A 24,404-nucleotide genomic window follows, 5' to 3' on the forward strand; every position below is an offset into this window, starting at 1 on the left:
ATTAATAGGAAGATCACATTATCAAATCTGACTTGGCTCTGGTTTGTGAACTGTGCTTTCTCCCTGCTTTATATCTGAGCATCACAACTATTGCAGCTGCATCCAACTTAATTCAAATTTTGCAAGGAGGACACGTTGCCATTTAATTGAGCTGTGCTGTCATGCAGACCTAATGTCATGCAGTGAGGTTTGGCACTAAACCAGAAGTACAGAAATCAGGAGTAAGAACAAAAGAGGGGTGCTTTGTTTCTTCTCTCCTGTGGGCTACATGCCCTGCTCATCCTGCAAATGCCTTGGCCTGCTATTTGGAGTGGCAAGGATTGGCCCTGGGGGGTGGGGGGTGGCCCTCTGGCTTGTTGAGTCAGTAGTCCAAACACCAGAAGAGTCTTCCATTGGCAACCACCTCATTCACCAGGCCCTTTGGTTACCATGAATGGCTGATATTTACCAGATGTCACATTCTTGACCACCAAATCTCCAGGGGGAAAGTTGACAGAAACCAGACAGCAAGGCAGAAAGCCTCAGGGCTGTTTGCTATGCACATTTTTCAACTTGATGGGAAATTGCACATTGGAAGTGGGTACGCAGAGATACAAAAAGTTCTAGCAAAAGTATAGAAGAGATTCACCAAGAGGTAACAGAAAAGAAGTAAGGCTTATCAGAAGACATGGGCCATAGGCAGAAGTGACGCAAGGTTAAATTGTCTTTAATTCTTAGGAGTGGAGGTTAGTTGTGAATAAGTACAATTCATAGTTGCAGAGTAATGTTACTTTAAAAACTTACAAAGGATCTGAAGAATATATAATCCTGGTAGCTCATTGGGTTTATTCCTTTTCATAGCAAACTCTTCAAAATGAATGGGTTTTGTCCCTAGGGATGATACAACTTTCCTCAGAAAGGAATATTCTGACAAATTCTTTAAAATTTTCTTGTTTGAGAATCTCCTGGACAGCTGAGGAATATTATTCTTCTCATGGAGAATATTCAGCAAAATCGCCTCCTCAATTTCACCATCCCTGAGACCAGTTACGGGTCTTGTTTTTCACAGGATTTAACATTACTTTAGTGTTGCTGAAGGGAGCAATGCCATTGACCCTGACTCCTCCCTGCCCTTCTCTCTTAGCCCATCGCTTCCTTCATCCACCCAAAGGAACTAACAGAGTTTCAATGAACATTAAGCAAGTTAAATTTTTTTCCGGAAAAGGAGTTTTTGAGAAAATTTTGGTTTTTGAGCACCCCATAAACTTTTGGAGGCTTTCAATCCTCCCATGGGGAATGTTTTGCAAATGGCCCACTATTTCAAAACAAATAGGAAATGGGTGTGGCCCTCCCTGGGGGAGGAAAGGAACCCTAGTCCCATAAGATGTCTTAACCAACTTGGCATCCTTCAGACGTTTTTTACTACAAACTCGCACCAGTGTGCTCTCTCCTGTTCTGGCACAAGCCAAGTTTGTGGTTTGAGGGGGTCCATGAGCAGGAGGTATGGCACTGAAATGGCTGCAGTGTAGGAGATGTACACGGCAGTGGCAGCAGCATCAACAGTACTGAATGGGGTGGATTGCTTCTTTCTGTATACAAGGTGTAGCCTCTGCGTCACAAGCAGTCAAGCCCTGATGGATATGAATTGCTGTACACGCCTTTCAGACCTTAACTCTGTTTGTTTCTTTCACAGAGGGGGCAAAGTCTAAACTCGAGGCTATGTATCCAACCCAGTCAACTCCTTCCCTGCTCTGCTTTCAGATGCTGTGCGCAGCAGAGGGGGGCCTTGCGCTTGTTCTACAGTAGGAGCTATTGCTGCAGCAACTGAGAAGGTGAGTTGCTTCACCATTTCCTAGCCCGCTCGCTGATGGTACTCAGATTTCCCTGTCCTTCTACTTTCTCATTCTTCCAGGTACAGCTAATCCCAGTTCCAGGGAGTGTTTGTCACGGTCTCTAAAGGGAAGGGAGGATTAGAGTGACTTTCCTTTCAGTGAAAGGGGTGTTCTGAAGCTGAAATTTGCAAGAAAGTGGGGTTTGAAATAATCTATACATGTAACAAAAAGAATTGCTTGTGCTCTTGCCTTTCATACAAAGGGAATTGCCACGTCTCCTTCTCCAGCTCAACCCCACATATGGGAGAGACTGTAGCATAGTGGTAGAGTGTGTGCTCATTATGCAAAAAGTCTGAGGTTTAATCCCTGTTCTCTCTAGTTAGAAGAATCAGCTTGAAGGGGGCAAGGGGAAATCCTCAGATCTTAAAGAACTGCTGCCAGTTCCTGGAGACAAATGAACAAACAAACTGGCCTGGTAGGAGGAAGCTTCCTGTTGTCCTCGTACAAAGCTTTCTGGCTAGAAATACCCTAAATATATAGTAATGGATTCCTGGTGTCCTGACATCCCAGCAATTTGGAATATGGAGAAGGAAGAAACTGCTTGGCTCTTAAGAGCATTTGTGGCTACTAAAGGCCACTATTGTATACATGGAAACATAAGACTCAGCCATAAAATTTTCTTGATCATTAGGCAAATTCCAGGAGAGGTAACTATGGTCTAGTTCCCATGGCACTGTAAGCTAAACTATGGCTTAGCATGAATCTGTAAGTAGGTGTTCAAGCTCTGGGAGAGGAGATTGTGGTTGCTTTGCCCTCCATTGGCCTTTGGCCTGCTGTGTTGAGCTAAGCCATAGTTTGGCTGAGGGTGTCAATTGAACCTGGGCTCACCATTTAGCACTCCCAGGCAAACCATGAGCTGTAAACTATTAGCCTGGACTTGGACAACACACTAAGCCCGAACAATGGCTCAGCTCAGTGTAGCGCAGCAGCAAAACAACTGGGGAGGAGCAAAATAGGCTGCAACCTGCTCTCAAGGAAACTGAAACACGTCCACATTTGACGTTGTGTGGCATGTGGAGCAAGCCACTCTTAGTTACACCACACAGAAAATAAGGAGGATTTGTGGCACTAAATTTTCATGGATTAAAGCCCATTTTGTCGGCTACATGAAGTTTTATCCCAGCTGGTTTATGTGTATGTGTGCGTATGTATATATGTAATCACCCAGAGAGAGGTAGAGTGTGGGAGCATAAGCAGAAAGTCCAAAGGGCAGTGAAATGCTGGATTTACAATGAGTGACATTTCCATGCAAAGCTCAACTGTGCAAGGTAAACATAGTTAATGGACTTGGTGACTAATAAGGATGGGCACATCTGTCAGTTTCATCCCAGTTTCTTATTTTTCCAGTCTTAAGTTCAGTTCTCCACATTTTAACATCAGCATGTGAATTTTTTTAAAAAAAGTTTTTCATGAAAATTCACCAGCATCTTAGTGTGAATTTCTCCTAATGTACCCATTTTTGCAAAGCAAATTTCCCTATGATTATACATTTATGTATATTAGTTCACTAATAAGTGCATGTGTATGCACATTTTACTCTGGTATATGCCTTTTTATACACATTCTTTGGCCTCATTGCAAAATTCAATGTGCTTCAGTCCTTGTATTATTTCAGAGCGTGCAAATTAAGGAATATTTAAGTGTGAACTGAATAAAAATTCTCCACCATCCCTAGTGCCTAGGGATGATGTGGCCTATAAATATGCAGTATAAAAAGGAAGCAGTACTGAGGACCATCTGATGGTGTTCAGATTGTTGTTTTTCTGTGTTGTTTTCCTTCCATTCGTTTTTCTTTCCCTTCTTTTCTTTCTTCTATTTTAGATTTTTGCTTGTTCTATTTGTTTTTCTCCTTAGCTGTATTTCAGCCTATGAATAATTTGAGCGGGCAGCTAGATGTACAGAAGTTCACAATTTGATCCAAAGTCTTTAACAGAGAGAAACTTACCACACCCCATTACTTCTTTCATGCACACCTGAAATATTGATTACATAGGCACAAGTAAAAAATAAAAAAATAATTAAAAAAATCCTTCCCGTAGCACCTTAGAGACCAACACCTTAGTGACACGAGTGTTGGGCATCTGTTTGGAGATATAATTGATGTACTCTATAATCCACAGGATCAAAAGTCAGGAAGATGGCAGATCTCTTTCACCATAGGAATGACATTTCTTACAAGTAAGTTTTTGCATATCTTTCATACCATTTGATACCACTGGAGGACTCTGCTTGCCACAAACAACTGTTCTTCATTCTTGCACATGGACAATAGTCTTTCTTCATCAGGAAGAATTTGATTCTGAAAACTTTAGACCTTTTATGTTCCTTCTTTGGAAGATGCCAAGTTCTAATTAGGATTCTGTGGTTTGCAAATACAAAATACTACATAGTTTCCATGGCAGTTTTAAAATATGTATCTTTTCAGCCTTGTTGCTAGATAAGGTTTGTTTGCTTTTTTGTTTATTACTCGTATATCCCACCTTTCTTCCAAGCAACTTGAGGTTTAGCCTTACAACATCTTTGTGAGATGGGTTAGGCTGAGAGATGGCGACTATCCCAAGGCCATCCAGTGAGCTTCATGGCTGAGTGGGGATTTGAGCTTTGCTAACTGAGTTCCTGCTATCAGGATCCCCTGAAGGCTCATTGAGATGGATGCTGCAGCATCCCTACTTGTGGGGAGATGCCATCAGTACCCAGTTTTGACTCCATGTAGTAGTGATGAAGGGTGAGGTAATTTAAGGCACGTAAGGTGGGTATATTTAGACATTTTAAAAACTAGGGGACATTTCAATCCCTTGTGTCTATTTGCTTCCTCTACAGTGAAACTGAGAGCAGCTTCAGCAAATCCAACAGCATGACCAGGCCAAGTGGCAAGTCCATTTACCGTAAGAACAGCCTGTTCTTCTCTCCTGCATTCAATATCTCAAGTCTTAATAAGTCTGAATCCCCATCCCAGAGCTCTCAGGGTTTCATTGTTCATTTTTATTCTTTGCTGCAAAATTTCATATTGGAAGGGGGGAGGAGAGATAACCAAATTGTAGATGCCACCTGCGTCCTCTCCTATTTCTGTCACAGCGGTATCAGAACCCTTTTTACCTCAGGGAATGGCCTTAGAGTAATATAGTTGCCATTTTCCTTTATGATTTCACTTCCCCTCCTCAGATAGCAGTGAGATCAGCTGTCCCTCACACACAAGCTAGTTAGAAGGGTGGAGAGCTCTCTCTCTCTCCCCCCCCCCCATATTTCTGCTTGTCAATAAAAAATAAGAAATTCTCCCTAGTTGCACAGTTAATCATTTGACATTGGAGCAATATTAAAAGAAGTCACACATCCATTCTAATCACCCAGCAATGAAGCCATAGGGCTGTAGTAGACCACATGGTGAAGCAGAGATGATTACCTGATCTCCTAAGCAGGTAAGTCACATCACTGCTGTTTACCAGGAGGGATGAGGTAGTGGGGAGGGTGACGTAGAGCAAGCCCAAGGATTACCTAGGAAGTAAGGTCTCATAACATCTTCCTGCCCAAGGCAAAGGTGAAGATGGTGCCTCCATGGTTCTATGTGCAGAAGTCAACTGGATTGGCAGTTGGATTTTCTTTTGGTATTTGCAGTAGGATTGTGTCTGCCACTGCACCTGAGGCCATTGTGGGGGCAGGTGGTGTGGTACACACAATTCTGCCCTCCAACTGATGGGTACAGCCAGGGATCTGGATGCTGCTTCCCCACAGCATCTGCTGCCTAAGGCAGTTGCCACACTCTGCCTAATAATAGGGACGGCCCTGCTCCAACTTATGCTCTTGCTTGCAACTCATTGGCCACATGAGAAACTCCTGCCAAGCTGTCTTCCTTATGAATAGTTGGAGCCCAAGCTATTTGACCATTCTGAATTCCCTGACATTTGTACAAGAGGTTGTACAAACCTCATACAGAGGTTTGGATTCATATATTTAAGTGAGGATTCCCTTAGATCTCGGGATATTGAAGTTGATTTCTTCATACTGTGTCTTCTCCCTCTCTCCCTCCCTCCCTCTCTCTCTCCCTCTCCTTCATTCTCTCTCTCTCTCTCTCTCTCCCTCTCCCTCATAGACCAGCGGAAGGAATACACTGAAAGTATGATAAAGCAGCAACGTGAATTCCAGCACCGGGTGGAGGTAGGAGAAGCTTGAGGGAACAGAGACATTTTATTCTGTCCAGTCATGGTGGAAGAATGAACTGGTCCCATGCAGTGGTGCCAGTTCCTACACTTGGTGGTGCCACACAATTCCCATCATTTTGTTAACCTGCTGGTGGCCTCATACAGGAGATCCCATGTGGGTCGTCCATCTCCTACACATGTTCAAAGGAACGTGGTTGGTGAAGGGAGCAGAATCGCAGCATCAGGCACCACCCCCAACCTACACACATTCATTTGAATGTGTTAAAAGAACACCTACATGAATAAGTCTTTCTCCACAGAAATGGGGAACCGCTCCAGACTGTATGTGCAGAGGCTCTCATCATTCATTCAGATGAATGTGAATCAGGCAGGGACAGAACATGCCAACTGTGATCCCACTTGCTCCCTCACTCAAGGCAGAGCCATGGGCAGAGGAGCCAAGAGCTGTGGGGGAAGCAAGTGGCCAGGAGCGCATCAGAGCTCAGGAAATCCTTATTGTTCAAGGAAAGCTTTTATACTCCTCCCTGCCCAGGAAGATTCCATGGGAAGCTTGAGTGGGTGGAGCCAGTCCAGGACCAGAAGGTTTTCCACCAAGAAGATTGCCACCAGCAGGTCCATAAATCACCACAGGGCAATCCAATAAAATCATCACACAAATGATCCATGAGTTCCTGACTACTGCGCACAGGGATTTGTATACCAGAAGGAGCTCAGGCCCTAATCTCTCAGATCTGAAGTTACCCTGAAGTCCAGCACTAGAAGGCTATACTTGCTACACAATTTAAAAACACATAGCTGATAAATCATCTGCTTTTTGATCATCCAGTTAATCAATTAATTAAATTTATATATGTTTGTATACCACTGAAACATCAGTGTAGGATTTTCTGAGATAGTAGGAGGAATGAGCATCTTTAATATTTTCTTTCATTCCTTTTTGCAGTAACATGCTAGGACCAAATTATCATTAGAAATAAACAGACTACTCAGTTAATTATAGTTTGCCCCTGCAGATAAGCATTTCCTCCACCAGTGGTTCAACTAAAGCTTTCAGCTTATAGCCCTTATAATTTCATAGAAGGACTAGAGCCTTAATGCACCACACCGTTCTATGCAATACTTCCTGGTCCCTTCCATGGAAACTGTTTATGTGGGGGTGGAGTGTCCTGATTACCTGCTGCAACAATTAAACTGTGGCTTCTATTCCCAGCACCTTCTTACCTGCAATGTTGATGGCAAGGAAATTAGCAATGCAGAGAACTGTATTAACCGACTCAAGATGATGGATGCCCAAGGTCAGGTGTGGGGACAAGATATGCTTTTGCAGGTGAAGGAAAACAGATTGTTGCTGACTGACATTGAGGCAGAGGTAAGCAGAGCTGCTTTATCTTATTGTGCACACCATGTAATGTCAGTTGGGGACAAGTTGTGATAAGTCTTGATTGGAAGGGATCAGACCTCTAAATACTTATTTATACATTTATTCATAAAACATTTCTATACTGCCTTTCACACCAGCTAAAGATATACATATGATATTACCATCAAAAATGATTAAAAGTCAAGCTGGTCTCAGCGGATCATCCTCTCTCTGTCACAGATTGGCTTGTAGAGCTCCCCACCCCATGCTTCGGACCTGGAAGATTGTGATAGGATTAATTGCTAGGGAATCCACAATGGCCTGCTCTGCTGCTGACTGTACACTGGTTTCTTTCTTTGCTTACAGGAAGAGCTGGACAGTTACCCCCTTGAATATATCCAGGAATGTGCCTGTGTCCTTGACAGCTGCATCTACAACTCCATCTTGGCCATCACTGTGAAAGAAATGAGACCACCCAGGACTAGCATCATGCTGTTTCAGTGCGAGCAGATTGGAGTGAGCAACTTCAGGGCCCAGAGGAAGGAAGATACCTGGGCAGGGAGGGGGGGTTAGGAACAACCTACCGTATATACCCGAGTATAAGCCGACCCGAATATAAACCGAGGCACCTAATTTTCCTACAAAAACCCAGGAAAGCTTATTGACTCGAGTATAAGCCGGTTCACCTTTGCCGCTGTGGAGGAGGAGGAGGAACGAGCAGCCCGAAAGCAACCCTTTGGGCTGCTCCTTCCTCTTCTTCCTTTGCCAAGTTTGCATTTATGTGAGCAGTTCAGGAATGGAACAAGCTGCCTGGGGAGAGTAGAGAACCGCCGTTCTTGTACACTTCTTAAGGAATGGTTGACTGGGGAGAGCGGGTGGCGGCACGAGCGGAGAGAAAGGGCTTCTTTCTCGCCACCCCCACCACCCGCCTCACTCGAGTATAAGCCGAGGGCAGCTTTTTCAGCACAAAAAATGTGCTGAAAAACTAGGCTTATACTCAAGTATATATGGTATATGTTCCATGAAATGCACGATTGCATTTACTGTGTCTTTTAAGATAGTCATGGTGGGGCCATGGCACATGGGGAACTTCCCCCCTGAACCATAATCCTGATTCACACCCACCCACCCAGCTGCTATTTGGTAGGTTTTTTTCCTGTGGCAAATAGCAGCTGGGGCGGGGAGGAATTTCTGCCAGGACCATGGGGGAAGAGCAAAAATCTCTCATTGTGCTCCTGATTCTCATTGACTCCCATTTTTGTGATTTAAAAACAGTATCATTGCAGTCACACATTAACATGATGTGTAGTTTGACCTTTAGCCATGTGTCTGTGTGCAAGATGGAAAGAAAGAAAGAAGGAAAGAAAGAAAGAAAGGGGGGGAGGGGGGAGAGAGAGGGAGGGAGGGAGGGAGGGAGGGAGGGAGGGAGGGATAATATGAGAGTAAGAACTGTGTTGTGTAAGTTCCCTGTACTCACTACAACTTGGATCACTCAAGTACGTGTCCTCCATCCTGCACTACCATGAGCTAAGAGGAGTTCCATAATCTGATGACAGATTTCCTTCCAAGGGTATAGGGAACTCATTCCTGTTGCTATTGCCATAGAAATTGAGAGTGATATCTATTCTCTGTGCACCACAGTAGTAGCAGCGGTTCCAGCTCAGAGCATGCCTGAAGCTGAGATTAGAGGAAGATATTTTCAGGGGAACTTTGGTAGATGCTGGTGAATGGTTGTAAAAAGTGATAGATTTGCAGTGCTTTTACTTTCCTCCAGGCTGAGCTGCTGAAAACCAAAGTGGAGAAGGCCGTTGAAGAGTTGAGAGACGAACAGCAGAATCACAACTTGCTCAGGTAGGGAGAGATTTAGAGGTCTTCAATACAGACAGCCAAACCTTTCTTTCTCCAGAAGCCTGCTAGATTTTAACTTGTGCACAATCATTATCGAGACTTCTCCCCCAAGCCAATGTAAGATATATCCCAGCCATAGAGAAATGTATTCTTTCTATCCGCCACCTGTAACCCAGTCAAACAGAGTTGTTAGGCTGTGAATCTCCGCCTCACTTGTCTGTTAAGCATGTGGCATCTCTCTCTCTCTCTCTCTCTCTCTCTCTCTCTCTCTCTCTCTCTCATGTTCACAAGCTTTTTTCTTATACTTTTTTTGTGACTTCTAGTTATTCAAATTCCACCAGTGCTCTTCCAGTTCCTTTAGGTTCAAGTTCAGTGCTGAAGGTTTTCCTTCATTCTTGCTTTCCTAAGAATGTACTTATTCTCAATTATCTTATCAGGAGCAACCTGGAGAATATGTTGTACCAGCAAAGCCGATCATCGCGTACTGACAAATCCCCATGGATCTCCCAAGAAAGAAGACCAGCAGGGCCAATGGAGCTGAACCATATGCCTTCTCCAGCACAACAGCCTTGGCAGAGGCAGCAGCAACATCCTTGGACAGCTGGCCCAGTCCCCGTGGACTATGGTAATGACGACGTCACAGTCTCTCTTGAAACATGCAGCAACATTTGTAGCTCCCACTCTCATAATGCATCAGGAAGCGGTCAGAGGAGACATTGTATCTCCTAAGCAAGATTAAATGTCTATGGGTTGTATCCAAAGTAGCATTGCATAACGTGTCTCTTTAGTGCAAGGACTTCCACTCCTCCCCCTGCACCCTCTAAATCTGTTCTAGGAATTCGCCCAACCCTCTAAAGCAGATTTTGGGAAGGGTGAAGGTGAGCACAAGCAAACATCCTTGCACTGGTGGGACACGTTAGTTGGGTGCTACCTTATATTTATCAGGACACCATGGTAGCACACACTTTTATGGCATGGGCCTATAAGGCTGGATCCTCCAGCAGCACTGTTTATATTGATAGGCTGGTGGTTGACATAAAGCTGCTAAACAACTGGACTGGTTCCACATTTGGGTGAAAGCATATCCTATCTGACTCTTTCAGATAGGTCAGTTGGCCCCACCACCTAAGGTCTCAATCAGCTGTGCCATTGCTTAGGGTGTGTGTCCTACTTTGCAGAACAAAATCGAAAATTCTTTCTAGTAGCACCTTAGAGACCAACTGAGTTTGTTCCTGGTATGAGCTTTCGTGTGCATGCACACTTCTTCAGATACTGTTTGAAGAGCTGTCAGAAGGCTGTCCTCTATTTAAAGGGCTATCCACTTCAAGCCCAGTTTAAAGTTAAAGCAGCATAAGAAGGAAGCGTAGGAGGTCTTGCCGTTGCCTATCAACAGTTAGTACCTGAACAGCAGAGTGAGCAGGTCACCTGGTCCCAGCCTTCCCCACTATAGTGAGATGCATTTTATTTCTGTTTAAGTTAATTTCAGTAATTATTTCAAACGTTGCACCTCCTACATGTAAACTGCCACATGCAAATTTTCTGTGAGTTATGTGTCTTCTTTGTCTGTGGTGCATTTCATCTCTTTTGGCAATGTGTTAAATGGTTGCGCTGCTTCCTGATGTGGTATGTCTAGCTTCACTGCGAGAAGCGAAGTTACAGGGAACCAGGCAGAGGGCCTTCTCGGTAGTGGTGCCCGCCCTGTGAAACGCCATCCCATCAGATGTCAAGGAAATAAACTACTATCTGACTTTTAGAAGACATCAGAAGGCAGCCCTGTTTAGGGAAGTTTTTAATGACTGATGTTTTAATGTATTTTTAATATTTTGTTGGAAGCCGCCCAGAGTGGCTGGGGAAACCCAGCCAGATGGGCGTGGTATAATTAATAAATTGTTGTTGTTGTTGTTTGTTGTTGATCTTGGGACTCTGATTGTTGCAGAAGCAGAACAGCCACTTCACCAGCAGCAGAAATATGAGCCGATGTATGAAGACCTTGGGCCTTCAATGATGCAGGACGTAGACAGAGATACTGTAAGTACTTTCCCGAATACCAACTCCTGCTAGCCCCCAACAAAACCTCTTTCCCTATTGTATTTCAAGAGGGTAGGAACCTCGAGCACTGATAACAGTGGGTATTATTTGATTAAGCAGGGCAGGAAAGCTGTGTTGTCTGGGAGCTTGATTGGACAGAAGGGGAGGGGGATCTCTTGGCTGTGAGACCTGGAAGACCAGCTGCCTGCCTTGGAGGCCTTTTTCCACCTGGTCTGGGAGGGGAGGGCTTGGGCTGACTCCAGCTACAAAAGCTGAGGCTGCTAAACAGACTTTTGGGCTGGGGCATTGTTTAGGGGGTTTTGTTTTTGCTATTATTGGGATAGATTAGATAGATAGATAGATAGATAGATAGATAGATAGATAGATAGATAGATTTGTATATTTATCTTAGACATTAATATGTTTAATGTGGAACCTTTTCAATATGGCTGTGTACTTTTTGAGGTTTTATTTATTGTTCATGATTACTTTTGTTATATTTGTAATTAAGTATTTTTTTATATTTTAATCCACCTTGAGCATGGCTTTAACTATAGAAAGGCAACATACAAATAAAATAATGAATGAATGGTGTGATATGAATGCCTATTGGATAGAGACATGAGTTGGGCTACTTTGAAGAACAGTGTGCAGTCAAGAAGCACTTCTGCTGAGCAGATATTGACAGATAGCTCAAAAACTGGTTTGGAGGATAGAAGGGAGTCAGGAAGATGGGCAGTTAGGAGCCAATCTTACAAACATTAACGGATTCCTATAACTCTTGGTCCAGGAGTAATTTGTGGTAGCCAAATGTATCTTATGACTAATTTAACTGCACTTTTGTCTTAGACTTTTCTCCCAAACTCAAGCTGAAGACCAAAGTAAAAATGACAATAAAGGTAAAGGGACCCCTGACCATCAGATCCAGTCGTGTCCGACTCTGGGGTTGCGGCGCTCATCTCGCTTTATAGGCCAAGGGAGCCGGCGTTTGTCCACAGACAGCTTCCGGGTCATGTGGCCAGCATGACAAAGCCGCTTCTGGCGAACCAGAGCAGCGCACGGAAACGCCGTTTACCTTCCCGCTGGAGCGGTCCCTATTTATCTACTTGCACTTTGATGTGCTTTCGAACTGCTAGGTGGGCAGGAGCTGGGACCGAGCAACGGGAGCTCACCCCGTGGCAGGGATTCGAACCGCCGACCTTCTGATCAGCAAGCCCTAGACTCTGTGGTTTAACCCACAGCGCCACCTGGGTCCCCAAAAATGACAATAAGCCAGTATAAAACAAAGTCTCCAAAGATGGCTGTGAGAATTTCAACTTCTGGTCGTTCCTTGAAAAACAGCTTTTGATGCAGTGTCTGATTCTATTATTATTATTATTATTATTATTATTATTATTATTATTATTATTATTATTATTATTAGTTTTGTTCCTTTACTGGCCACAGGAGATCCTGAACCATGTCTTGGATGACATTGAAAAGTTTGTAGGGAAAGTACAGGAGACCAGTAGATCCCAGAATGACAAGAAGAAGAAGAAGAAGTTGAAAAAGAATAAAGGCAAAGAGGGTAAATAAGAATGGCAAAGAGGCCCCCATGAGGTTCTGAAAGTGGGCTGACCCCAAGCATTTTTCTGCCTTAAGCAGATCAATAAATGACAATGCCTGCCTTGGTGTGCATCAACCTTGTGTCCCTCATATGTTGTTGAACTACAATTCCCATCAAGTGTCATGGATGACAGAAGTTGTAGTCCAAGAACATCCAGGAGCCCAAGGTTGAAGAACAGTACCCTACCCTAACTCCAGGCCAAGGTACATACTGCTGAAGTGATGTCAAGATCCTGTGGTACTTGAGACAGAAAATCTCATGAGCTTTTCTCCCCCTCTTTGGCAGGAACAGTACAATAACAAGACAATGAATAACTAACAATGTACTTACATAGAAAAATAGAGAGGACCACAGTCAATACCGTGGTAGCTCGGGTTATGAACTTAATTCGTTCTGGGGGTCCATTCTTAACCTGAAACTGTTCTTAACCTGAGGCACCCTCTGGCTAATGGGGCCTCCCGCTGCCACCGGCACGCAATTTCTGCTCGCATCCCGGGGCAAAGTGCTCAACCTGAGGTACTGCTTCCGGGTTAGCAGAGTTTGTAACCCAAAGTGTTTGTAACCCAAGGTACCACTGTAGTAGGTGAAAGGCACCTATATAAGCCACTGCAGCATCACTCAAAAAATAAGCTCAAAGCCCCTCTCCACTGTTCAGAATGGTGTGGGCATCGAATCCTGGCATTCAATGAAACGTGAGCATGTTTAGGGGAGGAGGGACTTTTGTAGGAGAGGCCAGCCAGCGCAAACAGGAACTGAGCAGGGAAAGCAAACAGTATCTTAAGCGTTGAGGATTGTTGACAGAATATTTATTGTGGGGTTTTACAGTCACCGTTGGAGGTATTTCCAGGTACACTGGCACCTCTAGGTGCTGAACTGGAGGGTCACAGGTTCACGATTCATGGCATAGAAGCCGTTCTTGATGACGTCCACCAAGGATGGGTTGTGCATTTTGGATCAGGGCCTCTGCTATGACAGGTGACATTTCTAAGCAGCTGCTGCAGCTGGCCAAGGCCTGCGGAGGATCTGCCTTGGCAGCTGTGTTGAGCCATAAGCCAGTTGCTTGGTTATGTTCTGTCTTATCTACACTTTCAACTTAATGAACAGCCTGTGATTGCACTAGCTAGTGAGTGGGTGGCTTCTTTGTATCAGACGCACTGAGGATGGTGAGATAGAGATTGGATTCCAAGTAATTCATTCATGTCCTTGGTGAAATATGAACATTCTAAGCAGGTTTGATAGCTTATTTGCTTGCTATCTCCTTATCCTCCCTTAGCGCTCCTTTGACATCTGAAGGTTCAACCATGACTCACTGGTTTCCTGCTTCAGATATAACATCGGTCTTTAATATTTTATTTTATTTTATTTTGGCCCCTTTTGGTTGGGAAATAACTGGGGAACGTCAGTTACGTATGTAGGGAACTGCAAAAGAAAATTTGCTGACTTCCTGAATTAAAAAGGGGGACGGGGGTTGACTCACTCTTTAGCCAAAACAGCCCTCAGCAGAGTTTAAAACACAGATCTGTGCAGCATTTTAAAAGCATGGGAAACATACTGTGGGTTGTTAGACCATTAAATGTCCAAGTATTAAGCATTCTCCCCTGCCTCTACCCCTCTCAGAGGGAAGAGACCACAAGCTTTAGTAAGTTTAAATGTTTTACTTATAGTAATCACAGGTCTCACTCGTGCATTGTTCAATGCTACAGCAGAAACAACACCGGCAAGGTATATTTGTTTGCAAAATACGGAAGTGAGTCTCAAACACGCAGTCTGAGTCTGGAGCCCCAGCCTCAGAAATGTGCTTTGCTTGCATGGTTCAGAGAGAGGGGAACCGGAAACAAACCATACTTCCTTCCTCCCTCCCCTTCCCTGGAAATTTATAGCTCTGTGTTCTTTAACCCTTTTCTTACTGACAATTATGCACAGTTACGATTAGCTGCGTAAAATCTCCCACACTTTCCCCACGCCTCTCCTAAAATTAGCTCTTTTTCAGGAGCTATTTTTAAGACTGGCCCAAACTCACAGCTACCAGATGTACCTACCAAACATACATAGTTACATAAGCCAACTTGACAATGAAATATCTGTCCTTAGTGAATTAGTATTGAGAGCTTCTGGGAGCAATGGAAACTCTTGCAATAAATGTGGCACCGGTTGAATTTTCAATGTAAAACAAGCCTGTGCAAAGATGTGGGGCGAGTGTCAGACGAAAGGAATAAAAGGATTTGTTTGTTTGTTTTTTATTAGGCAAACTATCCGCACTGTGCTTAAAAACCTCAATGACTAGGACAGGGCTGGGAATCCTGCGGCCCTCCAAATGCTGCGAGACTACAGCTCCCATAGTCACACACCATTTGCCACCTTATCTGAGGGGAGATAGGAGCCAAACCACATCTGGACAGCCACAGGTTCCCCATCTATAGATTGGAAGGACAGTAAGGCAGTGATCTTTACTTATGCTATGCTGGCCACACCCACAGCTAGCAAAGCCAGTCTCTTAGATTTAAACTGACTTTGTCCTGTTGAGGCTATCTGGATCAGACCAGCTTCTGTTCATGTTACCCTCCAATTGTTTTGGTGTATCTGGATTGTAAATCGGGTTGAAAGCTGTGCGCATGTGTTCGTGCTATGAACGAACCCATAAATTAAGAGCCCTAGATAAACAAAGGCTTTTGCATGAGTAACACTACCTGTCTGTAACACCTGTTTGTTTCTGATTGAGCTGACTGACTGATTCTTTCTCTGGATCTGCAGCAATGCCTCCGGAGCCTGAGTTCAAGGACTGTTTCCAGAAGATCAAATACAGCTTCATTTTGCTGGTAGGTCCGTGTACAGCCTGCACAAACTTGGCAAGGAAATTCTCCAGCATGAGCAGGGCTGGCTGGCCACATTTCTGAAGGGAGAGGAATCTCCCCCGCCTGCACTCCCTGGCCCCCCAAGTGCGGAGCAACTAGGGCAGATGCACAAAGAGCCCTATTGTGTCCTGCTGCAGCCATTCATTGCAAATGGAGAGGCTCACGGTGGATTTGTTTTGGAGATATCTTGACCCACCAGAGCAGGATAAGGAATGCATGGTTAGGAGAAGGTGGGGAATAGGGATGTGAAACAGTATGGAGATGGATGAAGGATCAAATAGTACCCACTGATTATATTTTGAACCTGCTTTCCAGATGAAAAAACAAACCCTTTTCCCAAAGCAATTAAAATTCAATACACAATGCTGCTGGCAGGCATTCTCCATAAAAGACACAGGTCCTCCCTTTGACCCACAGTCTAAGGGACAAACTAGATGACATGCCATTTATACAATTAGCAAGTGCAATTAGGAACAGTGTTTTTGAAAAGGAAGGGCAAGCCTGATCCTCATCTCACAATGTTTTTCTTCATTTTCTCTCTTAGCTGCCCAACCTTCAGTTCCTAACAGGAGGCTTGTTGGGCACTAACTCTTTTTTCTCTACCGACTTTTCTCATCCAACTTACCCCTTGGATGAAGGAGGGGTAGGAGAAGAGATGTGAGGGAAGAGGATAACAGAAAACCATGTGTAGTTTCAGAAAAAAAAGGGGATGAGTTGCTTACGGGCAGCAGGCCCAAGTCATTTTGCTGCCTGAGGCAAAGGACAAGGTGGCACCTCCCCCATTTCATGTAGAGAAGCCAGCCAGATTGGCAGCAGTTGAACCTTACTTCCACACTGACAATCGGACAGCATCCTCCACCGCACCTGAGGGAAGCAGGTTAGCTTAGGTAGCACATGACGACGACGCACACAGCTGTGTTGACTCCTGCCACCCCAGTTGCAGCTGCCACCTAAGGCAGCCACCTCATTCTGTCCCACAGTAGACAAGCCTTGGTAGCAGGTATCAACATCCAGCTGAAGGAGGCCAGGCTGATCTCCCCTTGCTGGTGGCAGCATTGGACAGAAATGGTGCCACTACCCAGTGTTTCATGGTCCTCGGGCCATTGATTGGGGAAGGGAAGAGTGCCACTCCCTAGTCTCTGCCACCACAGAGCAACTGAAAGTTGAAACAGTGTTTTTGCTGAGGGGTGCGGAAGCAAGCTTTCTGCGGCTGCATGCATTAAAATTAATGGCCCTAACTTAGTCATGTGCATTTCGATAGGTCTGAGAAAAAGTTAGTTAAATGCCACCCAGAGAAATATATTAACAGTGTAAATATTAGCTTGCCTCTCCCCCCCCCCCAGGCAAAACTTGAACATACAATACAGCAACCAAGTGCTCCTGAGATGGTTCAGCTCATCTTTTCCAGTTTTAAAATTGTGAGTATTCTAGCCAGGAACAGACTCCTGTAGGCCTCTGGTGATAATCTACTCTCCCCCATTATTATTAAAGATATTATTTGCCATATCACTGTGTGCCACTGAAACTCTGATATGGATTTTCCTGTGCCATAATAATTAGATTTCATAGTGCTTGGGTTAAGGACTCCATGCATTTTACTCCTGATTTGTTGGTGACCAAGCATTATTATATATATCTCACTTTCTGCATGAAAGGGGACAGTCGCCAAATGATACCTGTGAAGAAAATTCCTAATACCTTGAGATCCCTAGAAGGAGGCAATAGGGAGATGAATGGTATCACCTTTGGTCCTCTCTGTGTATCAGTCTTTGGGCACAACAAAGGGTTCTTATGAGCTCATGTTCAGAATAAGCCTTCCTGAAGACCTGACCACACTGGGCAGGGACAGAGAGACTGTCAGGCTCCATGAATCTCATATGCTGTTGCTTTGCAGGTTTTGTCCAATTGTCCTTGGACCAACTTGGCCTCTATGGTGTCCTCACCTTTGCTGATTCCTGCAGCAATTGACTTGCTAAGGCGCTCGTTGGATTCCAAAGACCAGCTTATTTGGAAGAATTTGGGAGATGCTTGGAATCTAAGCAGGTACGGATAAAGCCCACAAAGGAGATAGCATGTGCAAACCAGCTTGCCATTTGAACTTAATGATAGGCATTAATGAGTACATTCCAGTGACATACCTCACTGTAGCAGCAACCTTGCCAGAGGCATCTGCCAGGCCACCACTGGAAACAGACTACTGGTCTTTTGGCCTGATCTAGCAAGACTCTGATTAGGTTCTTCATTTGCAGCTGCACTGTCTTTTGTCGACCCTAGCTCTGAGTCACACCTTGAAAGTGTGTAAAAGTACAAGTAACTCTGCCACACAAGTGAATTTCCAGCAGGAAGCCTGAAGAAAAGGTCATGGACTTAATATCCTGCGTTGCGAGAAACATCATTGGCTCTACATCTGTAACAGGATGCACCTTCTCATTTTGGAAGGCCCTTCACTACAAGTTCTCTTCTTCCCCCATAGGGCAGAACATCCAGAGGGACCATCCATCCCCAGCTACAAGCCCACGTTCTTGAGTGGATGGGTGCTGCCGATGCCGACTCGGAGGCAGAGCTCTGTTGATTTCGATAAGGTGAATCTCTTCTTTAAAAGCACATGAAAAGCAAAGCAGAAGTAGACCTTGCAACCTGTAGCACAGAAACACAAGGGGGAACTGTGTGTTTCCCTGGTAACTAGCGATGACAAAGGATAACATCTTTCTGCTACTGTCTCTGCACATGAATTTACTCAGATGGGTTTAATGAGCAAGAGCAGTGGTTTTGACTCAGGATAAGCTTTTTAAATATCCAACACATTTCTTGTGTTTTCCTCCACACAGGTCCGCACAGGAAGCCGGAATAGCTTCTCAAGCAGGTATGTTCTCTTACTGGCTCTAGCATGTGACATTGTTGTTGTTGTTTAGTCATTTAGTCATGTCTGACTCTTCGTGACCCCATGGACCAGAGCACACTAGGCACTCCTGTCTTCCACTGCCTCCTGCAGTTTGGTCAAACTCATGTTGGTAGCTTCGAGAACACTGTTGAACTGTCTCGTCCTCTGTTGTCCCCTACTCCTTGTGCCCTCAATCTTTCCCAACACCAGGGTCTTTTTCCAGGGAGTCTTCTCTTTTCATGAGGTGGCCAAAGTACTAGGAGATAAAAGTTTAGAGTTGTGGACATGTGCAAATCTCATTGAACCCAACTGCAAAACAGCACATAGGAAAAAATTGTGTTTGTCTCAGGATTCTATATCCTCACAATTCTAAGTCCACTTGATTAACCCTACACAGAACTTGATCAGAAAATAATTTTACCAGCCACGTATATGCCTGTATGTGAATATGTGCATGTTATTCTAGTCCTAAAGCAGGCCTCTCATTTTCCATTCTCCTGCTCTCATCTCCTTTTCAGGGCATCTGATGCTCCCCTACTTATGCAAGCCATATATGACTTCCATGCAAGAAACCCCAGGGAGCTCACATTAATGAAAGGAGATCTCCTAGAGGTAAGACAGAAGTTTCTTACTCTTCAGCAAACTAACCTCCTGGTAAAAACAGCACTTCCTATTCCTTCTGCATAAGCTCAGCAAGCCTCCTGTTGCTTAATTGCACCCATGTGCACTCCAAATGATTGCAGCCCAATCATGACTCGGGCAGGTCAGAAAGGGGAGGGGATAGCAGCATGGGGTGGGGGGAAACCAGATCAATGGGAATAGGGTAATAATTCCCATTATCAAGCAATGGTTTCAGCAATGTTGCATGAGTTTATTAGAGAGAAAAAAACACACTAAGGGTTAAAGACTTTGAACACTAATCTTTGTCAAGAAATCGCTCTTGCTGTAGATGGACTCTGGAGCTGGAAGCTAATCAGTAGACAATAGAACCTCTCTCACCCAAAGAGAGAAGTCTCTCCTACCTTTTCTTAATATCTCTGATGATTCACTGTTCCAATTAGCTTATTCCATTTCTGCCTCACTGATAACTTTTGCTTAATGTTTACTGCAACCTTTGCTAATGCCATGCTCTCCAGATATTTTGGACTCCAACTCCCAAGAGCTCCAGCCAGCATGACCTTGAAAGCCAGGGCTGATGGGAGCTGTAGTCCAAAGTAACTGCAGTGCTTTTCAAGTTCCATCAGTGCAACAGACTTTCTCTCTCCTCTAGTGAGGGAGAAGATTACATTGCACAAGCAGGAATCATTGTACTGATGGGACATGGGACTTAGTGCTATGTTGGATTCCACCCTTGGAGATCACCAGCTTGCTAAAGGATGGTTTACTATCCTGCATTATGGAACTTGAAAGTTAAGTTGTACTAACATACCTCCTTTCTCATGGTTACATTCCACACCCCACTAGAACTCAAAGGCAGTACAGTGGTACCTCGGTTAAAGAACAGCCCTGTTTACGAACTATTCGGTTTAGTAACTCTGCAAAACCGGAAGTAGTGTCCCAGTTTGTGAACTGTACCTCGGTCTAAGAACGGAATCCGAATGGTGGAAGGGCCTCATTAGGGAAAGCGCGCCTCGGTTTAAGAATGGTTTCAGTTTAAGAACGGACTTCTGGAACGGATTAAGTTCGTAAACCGAGTTACCACTGTACAGATATTTCATTTTAATCAGTTGCAGTGTTTTGGAGTAACCACACATTCTCCTTTGTTTAGGTTTTGGATCAACGGAAAAAATGGTGGCTTGCTAGAAATGCTGCAGGGGAGACAGGCTATATCCCTAACAATATCCTGGAGCCTATGGAACAGAAGACACCTAATGAGAACAACACAGTGCAAGTAGGTACTGTTCTTTATTGTACTGGGTGGCATTGCAGTGGCACAGAGATATGGAGCTATGAGTTTGTAAAATACATCTGCTCTGCACAGTCTTTGAGCATATCTATGTCTGCCCTTCAAAGGAGGCAACGCAATGCATGACCAGAAACCTAGAAAGTGCTCCAGAGGAAATTTAGGTAGCTCTGCACATACTGCTGGGAGCCAGCTGTGCATAGGATGGGACTCCCTCTGCTTCATTTCTCTCCTCACTCCCATCCCCGGTTGAATATTTCCTTTTCACAGAAGCGGATGAAATTTGCAAGCATACCAACCCTTTATGGTGGCTAAAGATTGCCAATTTACAAACTAATGAATTCACAAGTGTTTGTACTGAAAAACTCTGAAATGTGATTTACTGTTATTATTTTTAAGGAACCATCTACCATCTTTTTTTTAAGTTCTGGGCAAAATTTGATGAAATTTGCAGACAAGCTTGCCTCTTCTGAATCCTGCCAGATTTCAAAAGGGCAGCTGCAGTGGTTTTCCAACAAAAGCAGCCATTGGAAGCAGGGGTAGGGTAACTCCAGCCCACCAGGCCTCCCCAATTGGGCCCCTGATGCCATTTCAGGCAAGCCATATCCACCTGCTCCACAGCCGACATCTGTGGATCAGCTAAAAACAGAGCGTGGCCAAAGAGGGCCAAGCACCGAAGAACCACCTGCAGCCCTATGCTCAGTGCTGGGAAAGTGCTGGGTGGGTGGTGATGGATTTCAGTCAGGACCATGGCAGAGAAAAAGTGTTTAATCTGCCCTCCCCCAACACCATCTTTTTATTTTTTTAAAAAAGCAACTATGCTAAATCATATCTAGTTTGATTCTGAGAGCTAAAAGAAAGAAAAATTAAGTACCCAAATTCGCAGCCACTCAGCTGTTCAGGATGTAAGCCTTTAGTTGGAGGCAATCATTGTTCTCTATTAAATTTCTTTCTCCTGGTGTGTCTGCATTAAGGTTTCAAGAGACTTCCCTGATCTCCGGCCCAGTTCTTCACCAGCAGAAGTCACAGTTTGGCTCAGGATGAAAGGTTTTTCCAAGATGTAGGTGCTGCATTAATAACTGACCCAAGAAAGCTTATCCCTTACAAATAACTCTTGGCCCCACACCCTTTCCTAGGTGCTGTGTTTCTGATACATAGCTTAGCAGACTGCCTGCAAAGATAATAAACTTTCAATTTAGACTTAAAAGGCATGAAGATCAACAAAGCCCGATAGCATGGCAGCACTATTATCGTGGTCTGGGGCCAGTTTCAGAAATTGTCTGGTTATTTCTCCATTGAAAAACAATGGAATAGTAGGGAGTGCCACTCTTGTATACTTTATCACGAGGATGGTGTATGCTGAGCATTTTTAAAAAATCCAAACTCTGTATAAAGATGACTCGAATGGAAAGCTCAGAAAAAATGAAATGTGATTTGCTTATCTTGGGTAGTATGTTCTACAACCAAAGAACATGGAGGTTTTTGCAAAGTTCAGATAGAACAGGAGAAGGGAAGGTTGTGAATATAAGAGATGGTCCATAGGGCTAAAAAGCCATCCTCAAGAGATTTGTGCAGTGGAGTGAAATTCTTCCCAGCTGTAAGCCCTGTTCTGCCTCCTTCTAGCTTCAGAGATTTCACCGAAAGACTACTATAGACAAAAATGTGGTTTTAAATGAAGAGGATCTCAGTGCTGAGTTCTGTATGAAATATCCAGTTCTAGGTTTGCTGAGCCATACAGAACCAAAAGTGACCTAGAGGCTCAAGCGATGGGTTTGGATGTAAAAGAGCCAGGTTCAAATTCTCAGTCACCCATTTAAGGAAGTTGCTGTCTCTCAGCCTTACCTATCTCACAGAATTGTTTTTTCCCCACACAGAATGATAAACTCATATAAGCTAAGTCTGTGAAGATAAAGTGGGCTAAAAACTGCTTGGTCAGCTAGCACTGTATTTGTGGCAAAGTCTACCTTTTGCCTGGCACAGGTTTGAGAAAGAGGTGGTGCTGTGGTCTAAATCACTGAGCCTCTTGGGCTTGCCGTTCGAATCCCCGCAACGGAGTGAGCCCCTGTTGCTCTGTCCCAGCTCCTGCCAACCTAGCAGTTTGAAAGCACGCCAGTGCAAGTAGATAAATAGGTACGGCTGTGGCAGGAAGGTAAACAGTGTTTCCGTGCGCTCAGGTTTCTGTCACAGTGTTCAGTTGCACCAGAAGCAGTTTAGTCATGCTGGCCACATGACCCAGAAAGCTGTCTGTGGACAAACACTGGCTCCCTCAGACTGAAAGCGAGATGAGCACTGCAACCCCATAGTCACCTTTGACTGGACTTAACTGTCCAGGGGTCCTTTACCTTTTACTGTGCTCTTCTCTTTGGGAATGCCTCAAGTCTGTACCATCTTTTGCCACCTTGCTTTGATGTTTTCTCTCTCTTTCTCTCTCACGTACACTTTCCCTTCTTCCTTCATCAGCACGGTGAAGGCCCTTGGAGTCCTTGATGGAAACCAGATTCTGTCACTGAGCAGAGAGGAGCTGAAAGCAGTTTGCCCGGAAGAAGGAGGAAGAGTGTTTCTCATGCTTTCAACCGTTAAATCAGCACTCTAGGTAAGACGCCCTCCAACAGAACACTCATCTGTCTTGTGGCAAGAGATATGCTATAGGGTGACCTCTTCCCAGGCCACACACCCCTCAGGCTGCTTTGCACCCTCCTTGAGTGTTTTTGCCTGACTGGAATAGTCCTTGGATTGTGGTGATGCCTCTCACTTGCCAGGACAGAGAGATGTGTGTGGGTGCATGTGAAAACCTCTCAGCCTTTATGGTCAGAGTCTGTTTTCACTGTTAAGAGCCATACCTGTTTCTCTACCCACTTTTGCCTCTGGTGATCTCCCCATTGGTATGTAGTCACCAGACAGTTTCTCATGATGGAATCTGGCTTTCGGGCTGAAAGCCAGTTCCCCTTCCCCTCCTGTAGGCAATATTTGACTGGATACAATGCCACAATGACATTGTGTTCTTGCACAGGCTACAGAGTTTCCAATTGCCTAAGTTTTTCCCTGGTGGAGATAAATGTAGGCACAGGACCCAAGTCCTAGGGCCCGAGGTCCCTTTGCCCCTCCCCCCATAAAATATTTGAGGGGGCTGCCCTCCTCCCAAAAAAGTTGATGGGCATTGCCATTCAAATGGTGTGTGAGTAGTGTGCCTTTTGATCGATTATGCAGGGCCTCCCAATATTTTATTCAAGTTGGCACCTGAATATAGGAACACCATGGGTGCTTAATTCAGGGAGATATAGACAAGCAGAACACACGGGTTTTCTACTCATGTATGTTCCTATACAGCAAGTTCCTTAATTCAGGGGTTATAGCATATGCATAGCTTGTTGTGTTCCTGCACCAGCTTCTCTCTCTTCAAGCCCCACAGAAAGTTGACGAAGAGACCAGTGACCCTTATACACTTATACACTAAATGTGTGTACGTTTTAGGATTGTCTCACTTTTAAGACTGGGGGTGGGGAACCCTTTCGGCTCCAGGGACCAAATCATCATCTAGCCCCATCATTTAGTACAAAGTTTATGGAGAAGCGCTTGGGGAAAAGTCACTGTTATCAAGCTCAACAATTATGAAGCTGCTAGAAGGATAAAGTAAGAAATTCTGAAATATAACCTCAAGCTTCTTAGAGGTTTGTAAATGTGGTGAATGTAATTATTAGAGTTTATCCACCATCAACTCCTCTCTCCTTGATTCTCTTGACAGGATGATCCACCAGAGCAGCCATCTTTCACCACTACATAATTATCATAATAGGAACGTGTTAACGATTTTCCATTTGCTTTTCAAGAAGGTGAAGTGTGCATACACCTCTGCAGCTGTGTGCATACAAAAAGTTGTAAATAGTGGGGCTGTAATGCC

General features: G+C 44.4%; 1 protein-coding gene across 1 annotated transcript; it reads left to right on the plus strand.

Annotated features, from left to right (window-relative positions):
* The first annotated feature begins 1,659 nt into the window (after window positions 1-1,659).
* EPS8L3 (EPS8 like 3) lies at window positions 1,660-24,345 on the plus strand. Its single transcript, XM_033152464.1, has 20 exons — window positions 1,660-1,811; window positions 3,992-4,049; window positions 4,692-4,756; window positions 5,959-6,023; window positions 7,239-7,397; window positions 7,755-7,904; window positions 9,163-9,239; window positions 9,674-9,861; window positions 11,173-11,264; window positions 12,711-12,831; window positions 15,622-15,686; window positions 17,066-17,140; window positions 17,617-17,765; window positions 18,196-18,304; window positions 18,551-18,585; window positions 19,122-19,215; window positions 20,372-20,494; window positions 21,481-21,566; window positions 22,967-23,099; window positions 24,249-24,345. The coding sequence occupies exons 2-19, from the start codon at window positions 4,009-4,011 to the stop codon at window positions 23,097-23,099; spliced, it is 1,827 nt and encodes a 608-aa protein (XP_033008355.1). The 5' UTR covers window positions 1,660-1,811; window positions 3,992-4,008; the 3' UTR covers window positions 24,249-24,345.
* The last annotated feature ends 59 nt before the right edge of the window (window positions 24,346-24,404 follow it).

Source organism: Lacerta agilis, chromosome 6, assembly GCF_009819535.1.
Source record: "Lacerta agilis isolate rLacAgi1 chromosome 6, rLacAgi1.pri, whole genome shotgun sequence".
Classification (NCBI taxonomy): Eukaryota; Metazoa; Chordata; class Lepidosauria; order Squamata; family Lacertidae; genus Lacerta; species Lacerta agilis.